General features: G+C 34.3%; 1 protein-coding gene across 1 annotated transcript in view; it reads right to left on the bottom strand.

Moving 5' to 3' along the window:
• Nucleotides 1-20060, bottom strand: part of LOC123533854 (3-oxoacyl-[acyl-carrier-protein] synthase, mitochondrial-like) — a 29147-nt gene extending 9087 nt beyond the window's left edge. The window contains exons 1-2 of the mRNA XM_045315791.2: nt 16667-20060; nt 11419-11619 (exon numbers count right to left, since the gene is read on the bottom strand). Of these exons, the coding sequence (XP_045171726.2) occupies nt 11419-11619; nt 16667-16889 (424 nt within the window). The 5' untranslated portion in view covers nt 16890-20060. The remainder of the gene's footprint in view (nt 1-11418; nt 11620-16666) is intronic.
• Nucleotides 20061-20083: the final 23 nt, after the last annotated feature.

The following is a 20083-nucleotide window of genomic DNA, read 5'->3' as shown; positions in this document are numbered from 1 at the left end:
TTATTGCTGTTGTTTCCTCAAAAATTATTTTCAGTTAAGTTTTCCAGCATTGATGGGCACATTTTAAAGGTACTTTTTTATTATTTTACAGTTACTTGTTTTCATTGTAATACCAAATCTGTCCCCAACAACTATTTAATTGTGCTAAACAGATACAGAAAGTTTAAAAGTCATGTATTTTCGCTACCCTGTCAAAGTAAACATGCTGATTTACCATAATTTTGGTCAAATATTTTGATGTTCTTTTGATTTCAATGTTACGTTATTCATAATCAAAATATTGCAAAATTAATCTTAATTTGTAACAAAATTGACTCACAAGCAAATGAAGGTTTCAAGTTTCAGGCTGTACTGCACATTAATATTCATATTAAAGATAAATTTATAAAACAGTGATTTTTTCTAAATTGTGAATGGGTCTGGTAGCAGAAAAATTGTGAAAATTTGCATCGTTTTTCTCAAAATTGTGAATTTTCCCCCCTTAATTGTGATTTTTTTTATTCTTTGTGAATCAAAATGTTTAATGATTGAATATGAATATATGGGTTTAAAAAGATGGGTATCTAAAACTTACATTCATACATTTATTCCAAAACAAATGAGAACACTATTTAAATGATTCGTAACCGATTTGTACTTAAATGCACTATGAATTAACATTTCGTACCAAAACGCACTGTGAATTAATGTGCAAGGGTCGATAGTGTAGGGTGACGAATATAACAAATCTTGATCAATCAGACGCTTTTCCTCGCAAAAGTCGATAACAAATTTCTTTAAAGTTTTTCAATGCTTCTTTTACATTTCTTTACTATTTTTAGAGATTTTCACACCATTTGAAAATTGTGAATGACCGTTTGCAATTGTGAACAGGTCCGATATTCGGTACCACTTATATAAGGAAAAAAATCGCTGTAAAAGAACCAATATACTGACACTAAACTTGAAACAAACTTACCATACACTGACAATGCTATGACAATACAATGGAAATAAAGAGAATTTTCCTATTAGGAAAGGAAATAAATAAGTATAACTCAATGAGCTAGTGATACTTTCTTGTCAGTGTGTTGCCATATACTGAGTTTAGTACCAGAAATTTTCAGTCCAGTTGTTTTCTAGCCAGTGTGTTGCCAGATCTGACAGTAGTCTGGTTTTACACTAAAAAATGGCTGGAAAAAACAAAACACACCTATTGTCAGCTTACTGGACATTTGTTGTCAGATCGATGTCAGTTGCTTTACTTGAAAATGTTAAGTTTCATCTGTTTCTTTGAATAAAAAGTTTGTTGACAGCTTATTTCTACTGTGTTGCCAGATCATTACCATTCTGTTGTCAGGTCTGGTATTAAGCTGGTAATGCACTGGTTTAAATTATCCATAACTGATAATAGCATACCAGTGACAACAGACTGACACTAAACTGGTTACAAACTGATCATACACTGACAATGCAATGGTATTATTTATATATGACAATTATACTGAAAATTTTCATAAGGGGGGTCCAGTAAACCTATAAAAAGTCACGTTTACTTCCAAAGGCTATTAAAAGTTTCCAAATGCACAGATAATTGGCTATCTAACTTAAGCAAATCTTGTCCATAAATCAGGTAGGTAATTCTTCATATGACAAAATTAATGTTCCTATATAAATCAAGTGAAATCGTGCAATTTTGGATGAATAATGACTTTCAATAGATTAAATAAGCAAACAATTTCATTACTGGAAAAAGATATCACAATTTGCTCAACTGACTTTGTCAATTGTGACCTCAAATTTCACTGTTTATTCAAATGCCACGACCCAAAAATTCATAAATTAAATAGCAGCATTTGTAAAGCTTATCTGATTATGTGGTATTGTCAAACAATCAAATTAGCTGTGAAAGAAACAATACCAAAATGAAGGGTATTGTTTTATAGATTTATCTATGGCATTGCGATCTTAGGGAAACACTTGGTCCTCTTATAAACTGTCTACAAATCTGGAGCTGACTGTCATAAAGTCACAGACAAAGATATAAAACTGTATCATGCAAAACTGAAAGTGACAGTATTTTATAAATACTTTGTTAAACAATAAATGATCCGGATATAAGTTATAAGAAATGTAAGTACAAAGTTTTCAGAGTACATTTCGTTGATCCTGAAATATCTTACATTTAGTTAGCATCATAAATTATCCGACACACTGAAGTAAAAATGTAAAAAAAAAATCTGTTCATAAGTGGAATGCAATCTAATATTACATGTAAAAAAACATGGTAACATAGGTGATGTCATACTTAATAGATAGAAAACTTAAAGAGACAAATTAAGTTAGTTTCACCTAGTATGTTACCGTGGTATTTCTGATGTTCTGTGGAGAAAAACAAAGTCTACCTACCCTGAACATCACCCTACATAAACAATACCATATTATTTTGACCAACTGTCTGCTATGTCTTCTAAATCATTTAATATTAAAACTGTGAAATGAGAAAACTATAACAATTTCTGTATTTGGTCAAACTGGAAGGCATCTTGTTTCCACGGCAACATAACTTTTTAGGTATTTATTTAAACTGTATTTCTGTAAAACAGTCTCTCTACTTTTTCATACTAGAACAAAAAAAAGAATGCTGTATTAGATCAAACTGGAAGGCATCTTGTTTCCATGGCAACATATTTTTTTTACATATTTATTTGAACTGTATTTCTGTAAAACAGTCTCTCTACTTTTTCAAACCAGAACAAAAGAAAGTATGCTTTATATCTGAAAGCTGAGAAACTAAAGATAAATCTTTTTAAAGGGCATTTCCCCTCCCCTGCGAGGAATGCAAGAAATAGTTCTTGAACAGTTCTTGAATCTAGTTCTAGAATAGTTCATGAACATAAAATGGCCATTCTAGAACTTTTTCTAGAACTAAACCTAGAACAAATTCTTGAACTCCTAGTTCTAAAATGCAATTTAATGTTCTTGAACTGTCCAAGAACTAGTTCAAGTATTAATTCTGCAATGATCTTGAACAGTTCAAAAACTTCTAGATAAGATTACAGAAGTTCAATATAATAGAGTCCCTTCCTTTGACTATTCAAGAATAAATTCAAGAACAAATTCAAGAACAAATTTAAGAACCCTGACGAAAATTTCATGAACTGATCTTGGCAGGGGCTACAAACAACATTTTTTTTGAAACTACATTACTGTTATTTAGCAGACTGACCATCTAAGCCAATGGCACATCCTATGAAATCTGTCAACTATAGGTCAAAGTGATGTTCAGTTAGTGGCCAGAGACTGTTTGTTTTTTAGTCTCAGTCACTGTGAAATGACATTTACACCTCAACAAATGACATGAGTTAAAACAGTAAACTAGAGTGGATTGGGAGCATAATAAGAAGTAAAACAATTGCTGCATAAAATACAAAACATTAAGTTAAACAATGTATAATTAATTAATCTCAGATTGAAATTCAGATACTAGCTTTGCTTCAGGTCATGAAACTGTGACATTTAAAAAGATTCTATATTTTTATAATGAACAATTAATGACAACACATTATTACTTATCTGATATTCATTATACTAATGGCCTTTAAACCATTATTACTGTATATGATAAATATTTCCTCTTATTTCTGCACAAACTTCTCAAAATTGCTGAATCACTGTGCAAAAAAATTTCCCGCATGCAACTAAATAATGGAAACTGATCATTGTGACATTATGAATTAATGTTCAAAGAACTTATTCATTATTGTAAAAGGTAATAAACCTAAATTTTTTTGTAAAGAATGAACATTTCAGAAACTCAAATTGGGTTCAAGAATGGTACTGAACTAGAAAAAGGTTTGGAATTTAGTACTTTTAATGAACCTGGTCATGAACAATTTTGTTCTAGACCAGCAGTAATGTTCAAGAACTTGTAAAGTTCTATAAGTTCTTGTGGATTTGAATATCAGCAAATTCTAAAACCGCGATTTTAAATTGAATCTAGTCAGTATGTTTTACACGTTTGTTGTCTTTCATAACAAGGGAGGTTCATTACACCTAACTTAATCTATGACAACTCAATTCACTTTATAAATTTATTCTAACAGTCACTGAATAATTGTATCAAATCATGATTTCAACCTATAATAATTTATTTAAATTACATGTAAATAAACATAATTTATAAATAAATATAAAAAGTCCACATTATTTGATCATCTGCATTTACTCTAAATGCTTGATAATTGCTTTTATTGATACATAGAATAGCCGTCTGCCCGAACAAAAGCCCTTACATTAACAGTTTTTTGTTGGGTGCGATTTCACCTGCCGATACAAAGGATCTTTTTAGGAGCTCTGTTTGTTGTGATAGTTTATTGAAAGAATATGTCATCCATTGTGCGTGGCGATCTTTCATGTTTGACATTCTTAGATCAATATTAATTTCACCTAAGTATGTCCGTATTCCAGGTTAACGCCTTTGAAACTTTGCTGGCATAGTAAGCTTGGAATTCTGTGCAAAAATGCTGTTTAAAAGCCTTATTTGTTATTAAGTCTAAAGGCTGAATCAAATTATTTATGATCACCTGATTATGGTGGTGCACTTTTCAAAACATGTACTAAAAAATGAACAATTAAGTATCTATTATAATAGAAAAAAAAAACACTTCCCAAAAAATATCATTTTGCGTTTTATGAAAATGCGTGAATTTAAAGAACCGTAAACCAGCTCAGTTTGGAAAAATAGTGAAAACAAGAGCTGCCTTGTGGGTGCAGACGCTCATCTAATTTTTTTGTCTCTGTATAACAGAAATATTGTCCTACCCATGTGTTTTTATGATATTTTCTAAGTCCAAAAGGGGCCATAATTCTTGCAAAAAGCAGGATGGATTTACGTTTCTTGCTGTTCAGAGTGAGCTTTTGATGGTGAACAAATGTTGCAAGTTTAAAGCAATAGCTTTGATAGTTTAAGAGAAAAGCTGACCTAAACACAAAACTTAACCAAGAAATCTGATTTTCTAAGTCCAAAAGGGGCTAAAATTCTTGCAAAAGCATTGTTATTATGTAGAGTTACGGTACTTCCTGTGCACAGTCAGCTTTTAATGGCAAATAACTGTTCCCAGTTTTAAAGCAATAGCACTGACCGTTATGGAGAAAAGTTGACATAAACGCAAAACTTAACCAGAAATCTGATATTTTCTAAGTCCAAAAGGGGCCATAATTCTTGCAAAAAGCAGGATGGAGTTATGTTTCTTGCTGTACAGAATAAGCTATTGATGGTGAATAAGTGTTGCAAGTTTTAAAGCAATAGCTTCAACAGTTTAGGAGAAAGGTGACCTAAATATAAAACTTAACCAGGCAACGCCAATGCCGACAATGACGTCAACGCCGACGCTGATCAAGTGATGACAATAACTCATAATGTTTTTTTCAAAAAATCAGATGAGCTAAAAAGAACAAGTGAATTCAAAGCCCTATACAGTATCAAGTTACACAACTGATTTTTTATCTTATTAACAGTGTGAGGAGAAAATAACAAGTGACTGGTTTTACATCTTCACAGACATAATTCTAAACAAGAGGACCATGATGGTCCTGAATCGCTCACCTCTTCCCACAAGACCCAGTTTTGAGTATGACGTCGTTTTTTCTATTATTTGACATAGTGACCTAGTTTTTGAGCTCATGTGACCCAGTTTTGAACCTGACCTAGATATTATCAAGATAAAAATTCTGACCAATTTTCATGAAGATCCATTGAAAAATATGGTCTCTAGAGAGGTCACAAGGTTTTTCTATTATTTGACCTATTGACCTAGTTTTCAAAGGTATGTGACCCTGTTTTGAACTTTACCTAGATATCAAGGTGAACATTATCACTAATTTTCATGAAGATCTCATGAAAAATATGGCCTCTAGAGAGGTCACAAGGTTTTTCTATTTTTATACCTACTGGCCTAGTTTTTGACCGCACGTGACCCAGTTTCGAAACTGACCTAGATATCATCAAGGTGAACATTCAGATCAATTTTCATGAAGATCCATTGAAAAATATGGCCTCTAGAGAGGTCAAAAGATTTTTCTAATTTTAGACCTACTGACCTACTTTTGACCGCAGTTGACCCAGTTTCAAACTTGACCTAGATATCATCAAGATGAACATTCAGACCAACTTTCATACAGATCCCATGAAAGGTATGGCCTCTAGACAGGTCACAAGGTTTTTTTATTATTTGACCTACTGACCTAGTTTTTAATGGCACTTGACCCAGTTTCAAACTTGACCTAGATATCATCAAGGTGAACATTCTGACCAATTTTCATGAAGATCCATTCAAGGGTATGGCCTCTAGAGAGGTCACAAGGTTTTTCTATTTCAAGACCTACTGACCTAGTTTTTGATCGCAGTTGACCCAGTTTCAAACTTGACCTATATATCATCAAGATAAACATTCAGACCAACTTTCATACAGATCCCATGAAAAATATGGCCTCTAGAGAGGTCACAACGTTTTTTCATTAATTGACCTACTGACCTACTTTTTGACGGCACGTGACCCACTTTCGAACTTGACTTAGATATCATCAAGATGAACATTCTGACCAATTTTTATGGAGATCCATTCACAAGTATGGCCTCTAGAGAGGTCACAAGGTTTTTCTATTTTTAGACCTACTGACCTAGTTTTTGACCGCACATGACCCTGTTTCGAACTTGGCCTAGATATCATCAAGATGAACATTCAGACCAACTTTCATATAGATCCCATGAAAAATATGGCCTTTAGAGAGGTCACAAGGTTTTTCTATTATTTGACCTACTGACCTAGTTTTTGACGGCACGTGACCCACTTTCGAACTTGACCTAGATGTCATCAAGATGAACATTCAGACCAACTTTCATACAGATCCCATGAAAAATATGGCCTTTAGAGAGGTCACAAGGTTTTTCTATTATTTGACCTACTGACCTAGTTTTTGACCGCACGTGACCCACTTTCAAACTTGACCTAGATATCATCAAGGTGAACATTCTGACCAATTTTCATGAAGATCTCATGATATATATGGCCTCTAGAGAGGTCACAAGGCTTTTCTATTTTTAGACCTACTGACCTAGTTTTTGACCGCACGTGACCCAGTTTCGAACTTGACCTAGATATCATCAAGATGAACATTCAGACCAACTTTCATACAGATCCCATGAAAAATATGGCCTTTAGAGAGGTCACAAGGTTTTTCTATTATTTGACCTACTGACCTAGTTTTTGACGGCACGTGACCCACTTTCGAACTTGACCTAGATATCATCAAGATGAACATTCAGACCAACTTTCATACAGATCCCATGAAAAATATGGCCTCTAGAGAGGTCACAAGGTTTTTCTATTATTTGACCTACTGACCTAGTTTTTGACGGCACGTGACCCACTTTCGAACTTGACCTAGATATCATCAAGGTGAACATTCTGACCAATTTTCATGAAGATCTCATGAAATATATGGCCTCTAGAGAGGTCACAAGGTTTTTCTATTTTTAGACCTACTGACCTAGTTTTTGACCGCACGTGACCCAGTTTCGAACTTGATCTAGATATCATCAAGATGAACATTCAGACCAACTTTCATACAGATCCCATGAAAAATATGGCCTTTAGAGAGGTCACAAGGTTTTTCTATTATTTGACCTACTGACCTAGTTTTTGATGGCACGTGACCCAGTTTCGAACTTGACCTAGATATCATCAAGGTGAACGTTCTGACCAATTTTCATGAAGATCTTGTGAAATATATGGCCTCTAGAGAGGTCACAAGGTTTTTCTATTTTTAGACCTACTGACCTAGTTTTTGACGGCACGTGACCCAGTTTCGAACTTGACCTAGATATCATCAAGTTGAACATTCTGACCAACTTTCATAAAGATCCCATGAAAAATGTGACCTCTAGAGTGGTCACAAGCAAAAGTTTACGGACGCACGCACGCACGCACGCACGCACGCACGCACGGACGGACGACGGACGACGGACACCGCGCGATCACAAAAGCTCACCTTGTCACTTTGTGACAGGTGAGCTAAAAAGCCATGATGACTTTCATGCTTTAATGGTGATCAAGACTTCACTGGTGCCCTAATCCAGGCATTATTTCAGGCAACGACTGGCATCTGGGTAGAACCAACAACCTTCAAAATTTTATGGCTTCCTTGCATGACTTGGCTCAAACCCACAGAGGTGATTGAGGCTCCAAGTGCACAAGTACTCAGCCACAAAACTTTCTAGGTTTTGGAATAGTATATGACTTGTATAATACTTCTTATATATAATACAATATCATATTATTTTAGTTTATACTATTTTATTAGACTGTAATAAAAAATCTAAGCTAATTTCAAACACTAGTGAATGCCCTTCACTGGAAATCCGCCAGTATTGGTGTCAGGAGAAGTTTGCAATAAAATAAATGTGACTCCAGTGAGGTTTGGGTCCCTATGATTCTTGGTGGTGTAGCTGAACCACTACACCACCATTCTCAAAGATCTATAGCTAAGTCAGAAGATAAAATAATTCTCTTACTGTATGCATGCTGGATCTAAGATGACAATTTTAAGGGTATAATACCACAAACAGATCCTCCGTGGGGATCATCTATTGTTTACACTAGTTTCACAATGGCCCATGGTACTGTCAGGTACCACAACACTTGATTTACATCTTTATAATGCATTGCAACTTGACACAAGATTTCAACATCTGATAAATTGCGTGCAGCTCTCTAATTGATTACATTAAAACAATGTCCCAATTAATTCAAAACAATGAACTTCATCTTAATTTACAACAGCAGTGTAATCAATGGTACAAAAGTACAATAAATAAAACAAATAAAACAAATGCACAATAAAAAGGTCACCATGAATTCAAATAGGCAACATCTTAGTTTACATAAATTCTTTAAGAATGTCGTACCTATCAAAATTTTTCTGGGAACCAGCCAATTTTTGGTCACAATATGGTCTCCAGCTACTTTTTGGTGGAATAAAACAAAATTGTGGGACTTATAAGTAAAGGTAAATCATAACTTTTTTTTATCATCTTATGCATCAGAGAAACATCTAAATATTTAAACAATTTATTTAATTTAGCGATCTTACATAGTCTCTATATCTTTAACCAGAGCGGGGATGTGCAAGAAATTTCTGGTCTCTGAGAATGATACTTCTCTATATACGAAAAAACAGCAAAGCTCCAGGTGGCTTTGGGATGGGCAAATTTCTCAAATTATGCAGGGTTTCAAGTGATCCAAACATAGAAAGAAATCTTGGGATCACATGAATTGCTTCAGTGAGCCCACACTCCTGGAGTGAGGGGTATTTCACTGTTGTTTATATCACCAATAAATACTGCAGCAGTGAACATTAAAACATCAAATTCTACCTTAATTATGCAGTCATTATTAATTATCACTGATATTATGAATATTCATAATCATTATCATTATTCATCATTATTCATAATTATTATCACAATTATTCATACTTATTATCATGATTATTCATAAATATTATCATGATTATTCATAACTTTTATCACAAATATTCATATTAATAATTATTACCCATAATTACTGTCACGAATATTCATAGTTTTCATTACAATTATTCATAATTATCATCATTATAGTTTTTTAATTTTACTACAATTGATAAGATAATTTTCATCATTCTTCAAATTTAACATCAATATCAAAGGCGATTGTAAAATGAAATTATGAATGTAATATATCTCTGTTATTCTACTTTTTTATGCAAACAATGCTTTTCAATTTTCTTTTAAAGTTTATATTATATATTTTGATGTACCATAACTATTCTAGTACAACACTAATGCAGAAGACCTGGGGTGATTACATTGAAATTATACTTTACTAAATTACAATAACATTACTTTTCAAATAAACATCAATTAAATTACAATTACTCATGATAATAATCATTCTGATATGTAGACAGAAATCAAATGAGTTTTCAATTCTATGCTAAATGTTTTAATGTTTGCTTAAGTTATCAGATTATTTGTGTGTTCAATGTGCCAAAAGACCTACAGGTTTAAATATTTATTGCTACTTTTTATACACTATTTCATATATCTTCAATAATTTAAAGAATGAAAGCTTTATGTGTGTCCTCTGGACATTAGCACCCGGCTCTTAAGCATATTTTTGACTAGTCAAAGGCCATAACTCTGTTTTTTCTGTGTGAAATCCCTTACAAAACATCACATGCTGAATAATATTTCTGTTACAGGTCAAATACTTTTTGAGACATGTATGAAACAAATTCAGACAGACAAACAGACATCCAAATAGACAGACAGACAGTCAAATCTAAGTATCTAACTTCTTCCTTCCCAGTTTTTTTTGTGTGGGGTGGGTGGGGAGGGGGGAATGGGGGAGGCACAAAATAACTCGCAGAAAACAAATGTTTACCAAAATATTTTTGAATTCTCAAGGAGTTTAAAGCCTTTATTCAAACACATTCAAATTCTCGACAAGCTTCTGTGCATTTTGAAAAAAAAATTACACCAGTTTGATGAATTATCAGTGACTGAAACAAAATCCTAGCCACTGCCTTCAATGACTTGCTTACATGAAAAAAATTTTCCACTGAAATTCAATGCTAAAAAGCAGGGCTTTTTCCCTTATAAATCTACCTCCAGTATAAGGAGGGAGTCCATAAGCAAAACAGTAAGTTTTTTTCTCAACTCTGAACATAAAATTCAAAAATATTTAAGTTTTACGGGTTTTCTTATTTTAAAATAGTTTTGCTACCTTGTTCTTTATACAACAGTTATAACATACTTTTGATAAATTATTAAAACTCCATCCCACATTTGTAAATATAACATACCCAGAAAGTTTAACATCTTTACATAGATTCTGGTAACTTGCAACTTTTCCCAATTAAGAGAGCATTTTCCCAATTCCACCGGTGTTGGTGGTGGGAAAAAATGCCCGAAAAAGGGTGCATAATTTTCACAAAAGAATGGCAACAGAAGCTTTACCTTACGAAAAGTTTCAAATAGTTGAGCTAAAAATGTATGAATACAGTTAAGAGGTTAATATATGACTAGGATGTGGTTTTTGTACCAAAATTGGCTGAGCAATTTAGCAATTTGGAATCTAAGTGTAGCGTAATGTCCAAACATCATAACCCAAGCCTTGAATGACATTTTTACTATTTATGTTCCTGAATTACATTAACATTATGGAAGTTTTGGCCAGATATCAGAAGTATGTCGAAAAAAAGTTCTTTGAAAAATGTGCAGCTGATTGTGCTAGTATCATTAAATTTTAAGCAACTTGGGTAGCTATTTGTGATATTAAAGTAAATCTGTTACTTTTATAGTGTAAAAGGTATATAATAATTAAATGTACTAACCAGTGCGTTGTTTTTCTTCCACAGTGCTTGGTCTCCAATTTGCATCATTAAATGCCTCATCAGCTGCTACAAGGGCATATGTACTAGCAAGGGACATCACTCTTTGATCTGCTGGAGATACGTGCTCATCAAGATTTAGCTGCCCTGGATTATTTCCTCTTGGAACAACACCAGCAACTTTACAAGGAATTTGGTCAAATGCTGTAGATATAATACAACATAATGCTTCAAACTAATGAGGTAACAAAATATCTTTTTTAATATAAACATGCAATGTTCACTTTCTTTTCTAAGGGCCATAACTCTCCAGGTCAAATTTTAAAGTGATAAAACTGATTTGCTAAGCCTGGCATTAAACCTTGTCAACTAAACAAATTGCAGGCTTTCAACGATGTCAACCAATTTTGACATACCAGTATGCTTAATTTAGGGATTCATATTCATTGATTATATTGACTGTAGAATGACCAAATAACAGAAGTTTGGCCGAACAGCATCTGACACTCCTGATCCACTACCTACATCTCATGATGGACAGTAACAGATCAGTCATGGGTGTCAGATGATTTTGGTCATATAAAGGGCAAACAATTAAAATCCTTATCATTATCTTTAGCATTGTTCTTCACCTTATTGATTGGCATAAAACGTACAAAGATGACATGTATGTGTAACTTCCGTGACTTTGCTAATCTTACAAATGTATTAAAGCTAGGTTACTATATATTATGAGAAATCCTGCTACAGTTTGATCTCACATTTGTGTCCATGTTGACTCTTGAGGAAAGTTAGACATTTTCCACAATACAACAATGCACTAAATTTTCACTGTAACTTCTGATATCAAATTTCTCTGGCTTTTTTTCTCACTGTTTACTTCTTCAAACACTAATTTAAAAATTTTCTTTACCTTTTAATGCATAATTTAACACTAACAAGGCAGTATGATTCACTGTATCTTCAAGGTGCATAATGCAGATTTTTTGTCTAATGATTAAATCAAATTGTCAACTCAGCGTAAAAACTGGTTAACTGCTTTAAAAGACAGAAGCAGTTAACTACTTTTTGCAGTAAGGTGAAATTTAATGTAGTTTGTATGTGTACACATGTAATACAAGAAAACGATAACAGCAATCAGAGCTCCGAGGAGTAAATGTAGATCGTGTCAACTTTCAAGGGTACCAAGTACATCACAGCTGGTTAACATACCTATCTAATACTGGTGGTTTTATACTACCAAACACTTTGATTAGAAAAAAACATTTAATTCTTTTGAAGAGTCTCATTCACACACTTTGGGCAAGATTGTTTTGTTGTCAAAATTTGATATAATGTGGGTAATGAATGGGAAGTGACCAGTGGTACAAACTTATTGACATATGAATTTGCAAAATGTATGTGTGTGTGTGTTCGGGTTTAACGTCTTTTTCAACAATTTTTCAGTCATATAAACGACGATGTCTACTTGTAGCAGTGAGCACAATGCCCAACATTATAGTGCTGCCTCACTGGAATATCACGTCGTAGACACGTGGCATGATACCCCACCCAGTCACATTATACTGACACCGGGCTGACCAGTCCTAGCACTATCCCCTTAATGCTGAGCGCCAAGCGAGGAAGCTGCCAGTACCATTTTTTTACGAATTTGCAAGATATCCTAATAAATTACCAAAAATAATGTGCAAAAGAAAGTAATCTATTGACACACCTTTGAAATAATGGAGAAAAATAAGCATTCCCCTTGCTTTTTTTTTTTATCTTTTATCAATGGCCAGTTTAAAATAACTGCAATCAGAAGAAATGACACAGATCTGAAAGTGTGCCCCTTTAAAAAAAAAGATCCAGTAATATACTCAATACTTCCAAATTCTTAAGTTAAAAATTGCTGCCATACAAAACTATTGTAAGACAATATTTACTTCATAATCTACAATTTATCATAATTCTAACACGGAATCATCAATTCTGACTAACCAGTGAGAGAGCTGCTATTTCCTAGTATTTCATTCTTGGTAATCCCCAATGCTAAAGCTGACAGTAACTGTATGTTCAATTTTACTAACTACAGGGCTTTGTGATTCCAAATTAAAGTGAGATTATGAAAAAACGGATAGTATTTCAAAAGGTAAAAATCCCTTTGACATAATTTTATGATAAGTTTGTTTTTTTTTAAATTTTTAATACTTTAAGATATTTAAAGCTAGACTAAAAATAACTGACAATAAATTATGCTTCTTCTGTATAACACAACAAAAATTTTAAAACAGAAAGAAAGACAGAAAATTAAAACAAATGCACTGAATTGTGTTTGTTGACGTTATACAAGTATGATTATAAAGAACAGATAAATTTCTTGGGTGGCAAAAACAGCAGACGGCTTTTCTGGAAAAGCCTCTGTGGCAGACTGGTCTCTGACGTCCAGTTACTTGCCCCTCACTGTAGAGCATCTGAAACCTCACTTGGTGTATGGGAGGAAGTTATACAGGTGTCTTGCTGAAGGTCAGTGATTCCACCCGGGTGCTCTCTCATGCCTGAAATAATGCATGGAGGGGTACCTAGGGTTTTCAACCGCCATGAATCACTTAACCTTAAATATGTATGAACAATACTACAAATGAAACAATTTTAACAAGAGCTCATAGAACACGAAATGCCTCCCCCACCTCTCCCCTTGATGCATTCAGTAACTGCACAAGGAACAGAAATTATATCTGGTCACTGACTGTGCACTGGAAGTTTGACGTACGGTACTGACCTCAAATCATGATAATTATGGGTCATTTACCAGTCATAAGTGACCTCCGTATCAAATGTGATTTTATACCTAAGCATGCTCTAGTTATTTGGCAAAAACAGTGTGACCTTAACCTTTGACCTACTGACCTCAAAATCAATAGGGGTCAACTGATGGTCATGATCAACCTCCCTACTAAGTTTTGTGATCCTAGGTCCAAGCGTTCTCAAGTTATCGTCCGGATATTGTTTAACAATGCGACCTTGACCTTTGACCTACTGATCTCAAAATCAACAGGTCATCTGCTGGTCATTACCAACCTCCCTATCAACTTTCATGTTCCTAGGGCCAAGCATTCTTGAGTTATCATCCGGAAACTGTAGACCTGTTCTGGGTCAATGTGACCTTGAGCTTTGACCTACTGACCTCAAAATCAACAAGGATCATCTGCTGGTTACTTAGTCATAGCTTCTTTTCCATCTAAACAGCTGATCGCATGTACATGCTGCCGTTTGACCGAGAGGGTGGCATAAAAATTATCTATGAGGATTCCAGTAACTTTTAAAACTGTTTATAGCTGACAGACAGACAAACAGAAAAAAATAGACCTTTGTATCTGATATTTACAAAAGATTAAAATATATGACACCCCTTTACACAAATTTATAAGCTGTTAATAATTTAAACCTTAAGTGTTTGTATAACAAGTAAGCCACTTCTGAAATCCAAGAATATTTCTCACTTTCAAACAGGTATATTTTCCCCACAGCCTATGTTATAAATTGAGCCGTGCCATGGGAAAACCAACATAGTGGGTGTGCGACCAGCATGGATCCAGACCAGCCTGCGCATCCGCGCAGTCTGGTCAGGCTCCATGCTGTTCGCTAACAGTTTCTCCAATTCCAATAGGCTTTAAAAGCGAACAGCATGGAGCCTGACCAGACTGCGCGGATGCGCAGGCTGGTCTGGATCCATGCTGGTCGCATACCCACTATGTTGGTTTTCCCATGGCACGGCTCAATTATTTACATGCCATTGTAAATCCTCTGAAGTTTTCAAGCAAGACAATAATATCAATTTTGTAGGCAGGTAAATACTATCCACTGTTACCAAGTTCTGCTATTAAGACCACCCAAAATATTAAGACCACCTGATATTAAGACCACCCAAAATATTAAGACCACCTGATATTTAGACCACCCTGAATATAAAGACTGCCCTCAATATTAAGACAAAACAACTGGGAACCAATTAATCAGTTTCTTGCAAAAAGGTCTCACTGATATAGAGCAATTCAGTAAAAAGATCACTTTACATCAGTCTGAAGGGTGGTTAAATTATTAAATGAACTCTCCTGTGTACAGGTAGTTAACTAATTATGACAATATAAATATCTAAGTTTTAAAGAGATAAATCAAAGCACGTAATTTTAGAATTATACCAAAACTCACAAAATCTATATTGTGCATCTCAAGTCTGTTAGCTTTAGACTGATACTCAACAAGAATATCTGACTGACTTTTAAACTGGTTTTTAAAAGACTTTCTGCAAAATTTAATGAACTCATACTTTAAAATTCTGAAAATAAGCCTTCATTTATTTCAAATTTTTTAAAAAGACTTCAGAGGCTTAATTTCGGGCATGGCTTTTTGCGCCCTGATTACTTTTGAGCCTTGTTAACTTTTGAGAACTGCTTTCCCAGAAGAAGGAATAACAGTTTATTTTCAAAAACATAATCTTAGCGACTGTACATTGGTGGGAAACCTTAACATATCTTTGTGTAGTGCAGTTATATTTAAAAAAATAAGCTAGGGCTCAGTTTTTCTAATTCATCAGGCATTTTTCATCTCTGAAACTTTGGTGACAACTTAAAAATATGACAGTTTGCATCAAAGAATAAATCTATACCCATTAATGAGACCATTTATATTCAGTGAAGTAGATACTGCCTTGTTTTCCTGTACAACTGACTACTGTTACATAACAGATCTTGCCTGTTGTGCTTTTTTACATATTACTGTTTTTAGTTACATGACACAGTAACCTGTTCTTTTTTTTTTACACTCTGATAAGAGAATATATGGCGTATGTGTCCTCTAAATCGCTCGCCCCCCACCCCAACGCCTCACCACCACCAAATTTTTTATGTTTAACATTTTATTTACAGTATATTTTAAACTAAATGTTAAATAAATATTGTCATTCCACAACTATTGTTCAACTGGATTTTCTTCTACCTCATGATAGTTCATATCAGCACTAACAATTCAGAAATAAATGCTAATTTTTCAAAATCATTGTGTTTTCAAGTCCATCTGACTTCTGTGAATTAATAACTTATTTTTTAAGACTGACAAATTTTTTAGATTTCAGGGTATTCATCCTTGAAACTAATTCTAACATGCATTTAGAAATGAGTTATACTCTTGCTAAAGGATTAGTCAAAAAAACACTTGATCCAGTCTGCATGACTGACTTTATCAAGTTTTTAAAAAAAGAAGAAAGCCTCACCTTTATCTGTTAACTTCTGAATACCACAGTCACCATTTAAGAGTCTGTCCCATACATGTTTTGTCCCCACTCCAAGGCAGGTAACCATACCAAGTCCAGTTACCACAACACGTCTTCCTACAGCAGCATGTGTCCCAAATTTTCGTAACACATTCTTCATGACTCCTAAAACTGAAAACTCAAATACAACAAATTCAGACATTGTGACAGTGTAAATACTCATAAGAAATTTCAGTCATACTACACTGAAAATATATAACTCTATTCTTGCAAACACATTCTGTTAATATCTCTCAGACCTAAAAAGACACTATTCCTTTATATAGTGTTAATGTCCCCAAAATTAGTAGGTAGGTGTTTAGAAATAATATACACAGGTTTTTTTTAATTAATTAATGAAGTAAAAAGTGGAAGTTGCAAAGTAGAGGGACCTCTGGCGATCTATACATTTAGAACTTCTTTTGCTACAATAAAAGTTAGTCAAATGTAACCATGTGAACCTGGGTTCAACCACCATCAACTTATATGGGAGACTCCTCCAGAATACTGTTTTAGCAATTACAGAGGGAGGAAAGTGCAAAATTATATAATTATAATTAGGGCTGTGTATTGAATGGAAAAAATCGATACGATATGTATTCCAATAAAGAAGGATCAATACAACATCTAGTGGGACCTATAACTTCAAAGCTACAACATGACAGGTCCAAAATAATTGTTTATTTCGGGTAACATGACCGTAGGGGGGAGACTTCGGTGCGAAAAATGTGTGGGATTTATTCGGACAGAGAAAACACTACCGTTTCGTACGCCATTGCTCGCTCGAGATGCGTTAACACGTTTTGGAACTGAGCTTTGAAGTAAGGTTTTTCTGAAAGATTATTCTTTTGCTCAAAAGACTGCCAATCATTGATAAGGAAATATTATTTTGAAAAAAAAAAATACGGACCTGGAAGCAATGCACATGTCAAACTGTTCTTACTTACCTTTCTCAAGGCTCATTGTCAGAGGTGCAAATTTTTTTTCAAAATGGCTTTTTGTCATTTTTTTCCTAAGAAAACATTATAATTGTAATAAATTTAAGTGCATATGGCTCATGGACCCATACGTTACTGCCACCTGTGGTAATTTCCAGTCAGTGCGAGAATAAAAATAAAAGCCAGTGAAAAGCGAGATTTCCTTAAATCACGTGCTTGGTTTACATGAGACGTCATGCTTGTCAAAACAAAAAGTGGTTTACGCAATGACTGTTTTGGTATATACTGGCGGCCCGAGGTTACAAAATTGTACTTTTCTTTTAATTTCTCTGAATATTTTATTGTAAAGTGATAAAAAATGAAGAAGTTTGATTTTATTTTGTGTTAAAAGGGGCATCACTGAATAAATCAATACACTAAGAAAGCCGATACGCGTATTGGTGTAAACATGAATATTCAATTCATATCGATATACTGGTATATTGATCCAGCCCTAATTATAATACAGGATGCTCCAATTCCAGAAGCTGTACCAGGTGTAATGCACCCATACATGGAACTTCCAATGTCTGTAATTTTTTAGTTGGAGGAGCAGGAGATCACAATCCTTTAACAATGTTTTGCAGCCAGACAGTGTAACTGCCAGACCACTGCATCTGCTCTTCTCACTGTCTGACAGTGCACAATCTGGGTTTTGTCCACTGTGAGAAATATTTGGAGACATTGGACAGTGTTTTGAAAATCATTTTCTCTTCAAAAGTACAGTCTTCAGATGCAATGTTTGGATACGGCCTAAATAGATTAACTCCTTCAGCCTTTGGGATGACTTAATTTATGATTCTGATATTTTAAAGTTGCCATCCCTCTAAAACACGAGGGGAAATAACCATCTTAAAATTACAATGCGCATCTTAAACATCATATTAGCTGGACTTGTAACTGCCTCAATAGCTTTCTGATAGTGTTCACTTTGAGTTTGGGAGCTCAGGGGTAGTTGGATCATACCAAAGACATATAAAATGGTAATGGTAACTCCCTTGCTTGTCACCAAATATTTAACAGGTTGTACCAGAAGGTAAAATAAGAATTTTTAAAGGAAAAAACTGTTACCGGATACTTGGTTTGTTGCACAAGGGCTTTGTACGTCACATAACAGGGATATAAATTAACACTCGCCCAGTCGCCCAGTGCGACCAGATTTGAAGCTGGTCGAGTCAATTTTCCAAAATAGTCGCCCAGCCGGCGAATGGCTTTGGATTCTCCTAATGTCAATATTCTGGGTTTTCCCGAGACTGTCTTATTAATATGCACTACGTCACTTAAATCGACCAATTAAATTTACCGATATATACTACGACCAATCGGAATACGCGGATCATTTACTCCGTCACTAATAATGGCTGCGCCCATAGAAATACAGCACTAGAAAGTAGAGGTTTATTGAAGGTTGTTAAAGAGCTTAGAACAACCGGTCGCGGCGACAAAAGGAAATATTATCAGGATTATTAAAAGACCTGAAGGCCAATGAGGACTTTTAATGAAAAATAGGCTGGTAACAGACCGCGGCTGCATAGAACACCGACCTCAACATGGTTTGTACTTTTTGTACAATTAATAATTTCGTGACGGGTTGCGAGTCCTGTAACTCGACAATGTAACAAAATACTAGAATTCAGATGTCCATAAGCGTGCAGCCTCTATCAAAATGCCCATAAACAACCCAAACCCTCTAGTGCTGCAAAAATCATTCAAACTTTAAGTGTGTCTCTGTGTTTGAAAGGCTGTGCCCTATATTTAGAACGTCATGCACTGGTTGATTACAACTTTCCTTTACAGTGTGAGTTTGATGAGTGTTCTGTAATTATATTTAAGAAATTGATGTATTTTGGCAGGAAGCAAATTACAAGACTTATTAAGTATGTCGATCTAAACCACTGTTAGTATATCTTTCCGCTAATAATAGCTGGGCCCCTAACTTTTAGGCTGGGCCCCTAGAATTTGCCTGTAAGGAGCCCAGATGGCTAATAGGGTCTGAGTGTTAATTTATATCCCTGCATAATGTGACATTGTATGTCGATTATATGCACATCATATAATGCTTACCTTTACCATTTATCTTTTTAAAAAATGCCTGCTGTGGTTTTCTCCTTTCACACCAATGGTGGAAGAATTTATTTTCAAAGGGATTGGTTAACATCTACAATTATGAGCTGTATCACAGTACAAGACTGCAACCATTTTCTCATTATACTAATATACTGCAATCATTTTATTCATGTTTCACTAACATTTATAAATATTCATTGCTTTTAAGATAATGAACTGAAAAAAAATCAATTTACAAAGTACGAATTAACACGAGTACGAATCTAGTACAATATATTTTCACTAACTGCACATGTACTACACAAGTAATGAATAACACAGCAATATACCCTAC

This window comes from Mercenaria mercenaria, chromosome 12, assembly GCF_021730395.1.
Source record: "Mercenaria mercenaria strain notata chromosome 12, MADL_Memer_1, whole genome shotgun sequence".
Taxonomy (NCBI): Eukaryota; Metazoa; Mollusca; class Bivalvia; order Venerida; family Veneridae; genus Mercenaria; species Mercenaria mercenaria.
The sequence above is the reverse complement of the archived record's forward strand: the minus strand, read 5'-3'. Positions and strand labels throughout refer to the sequence as shown.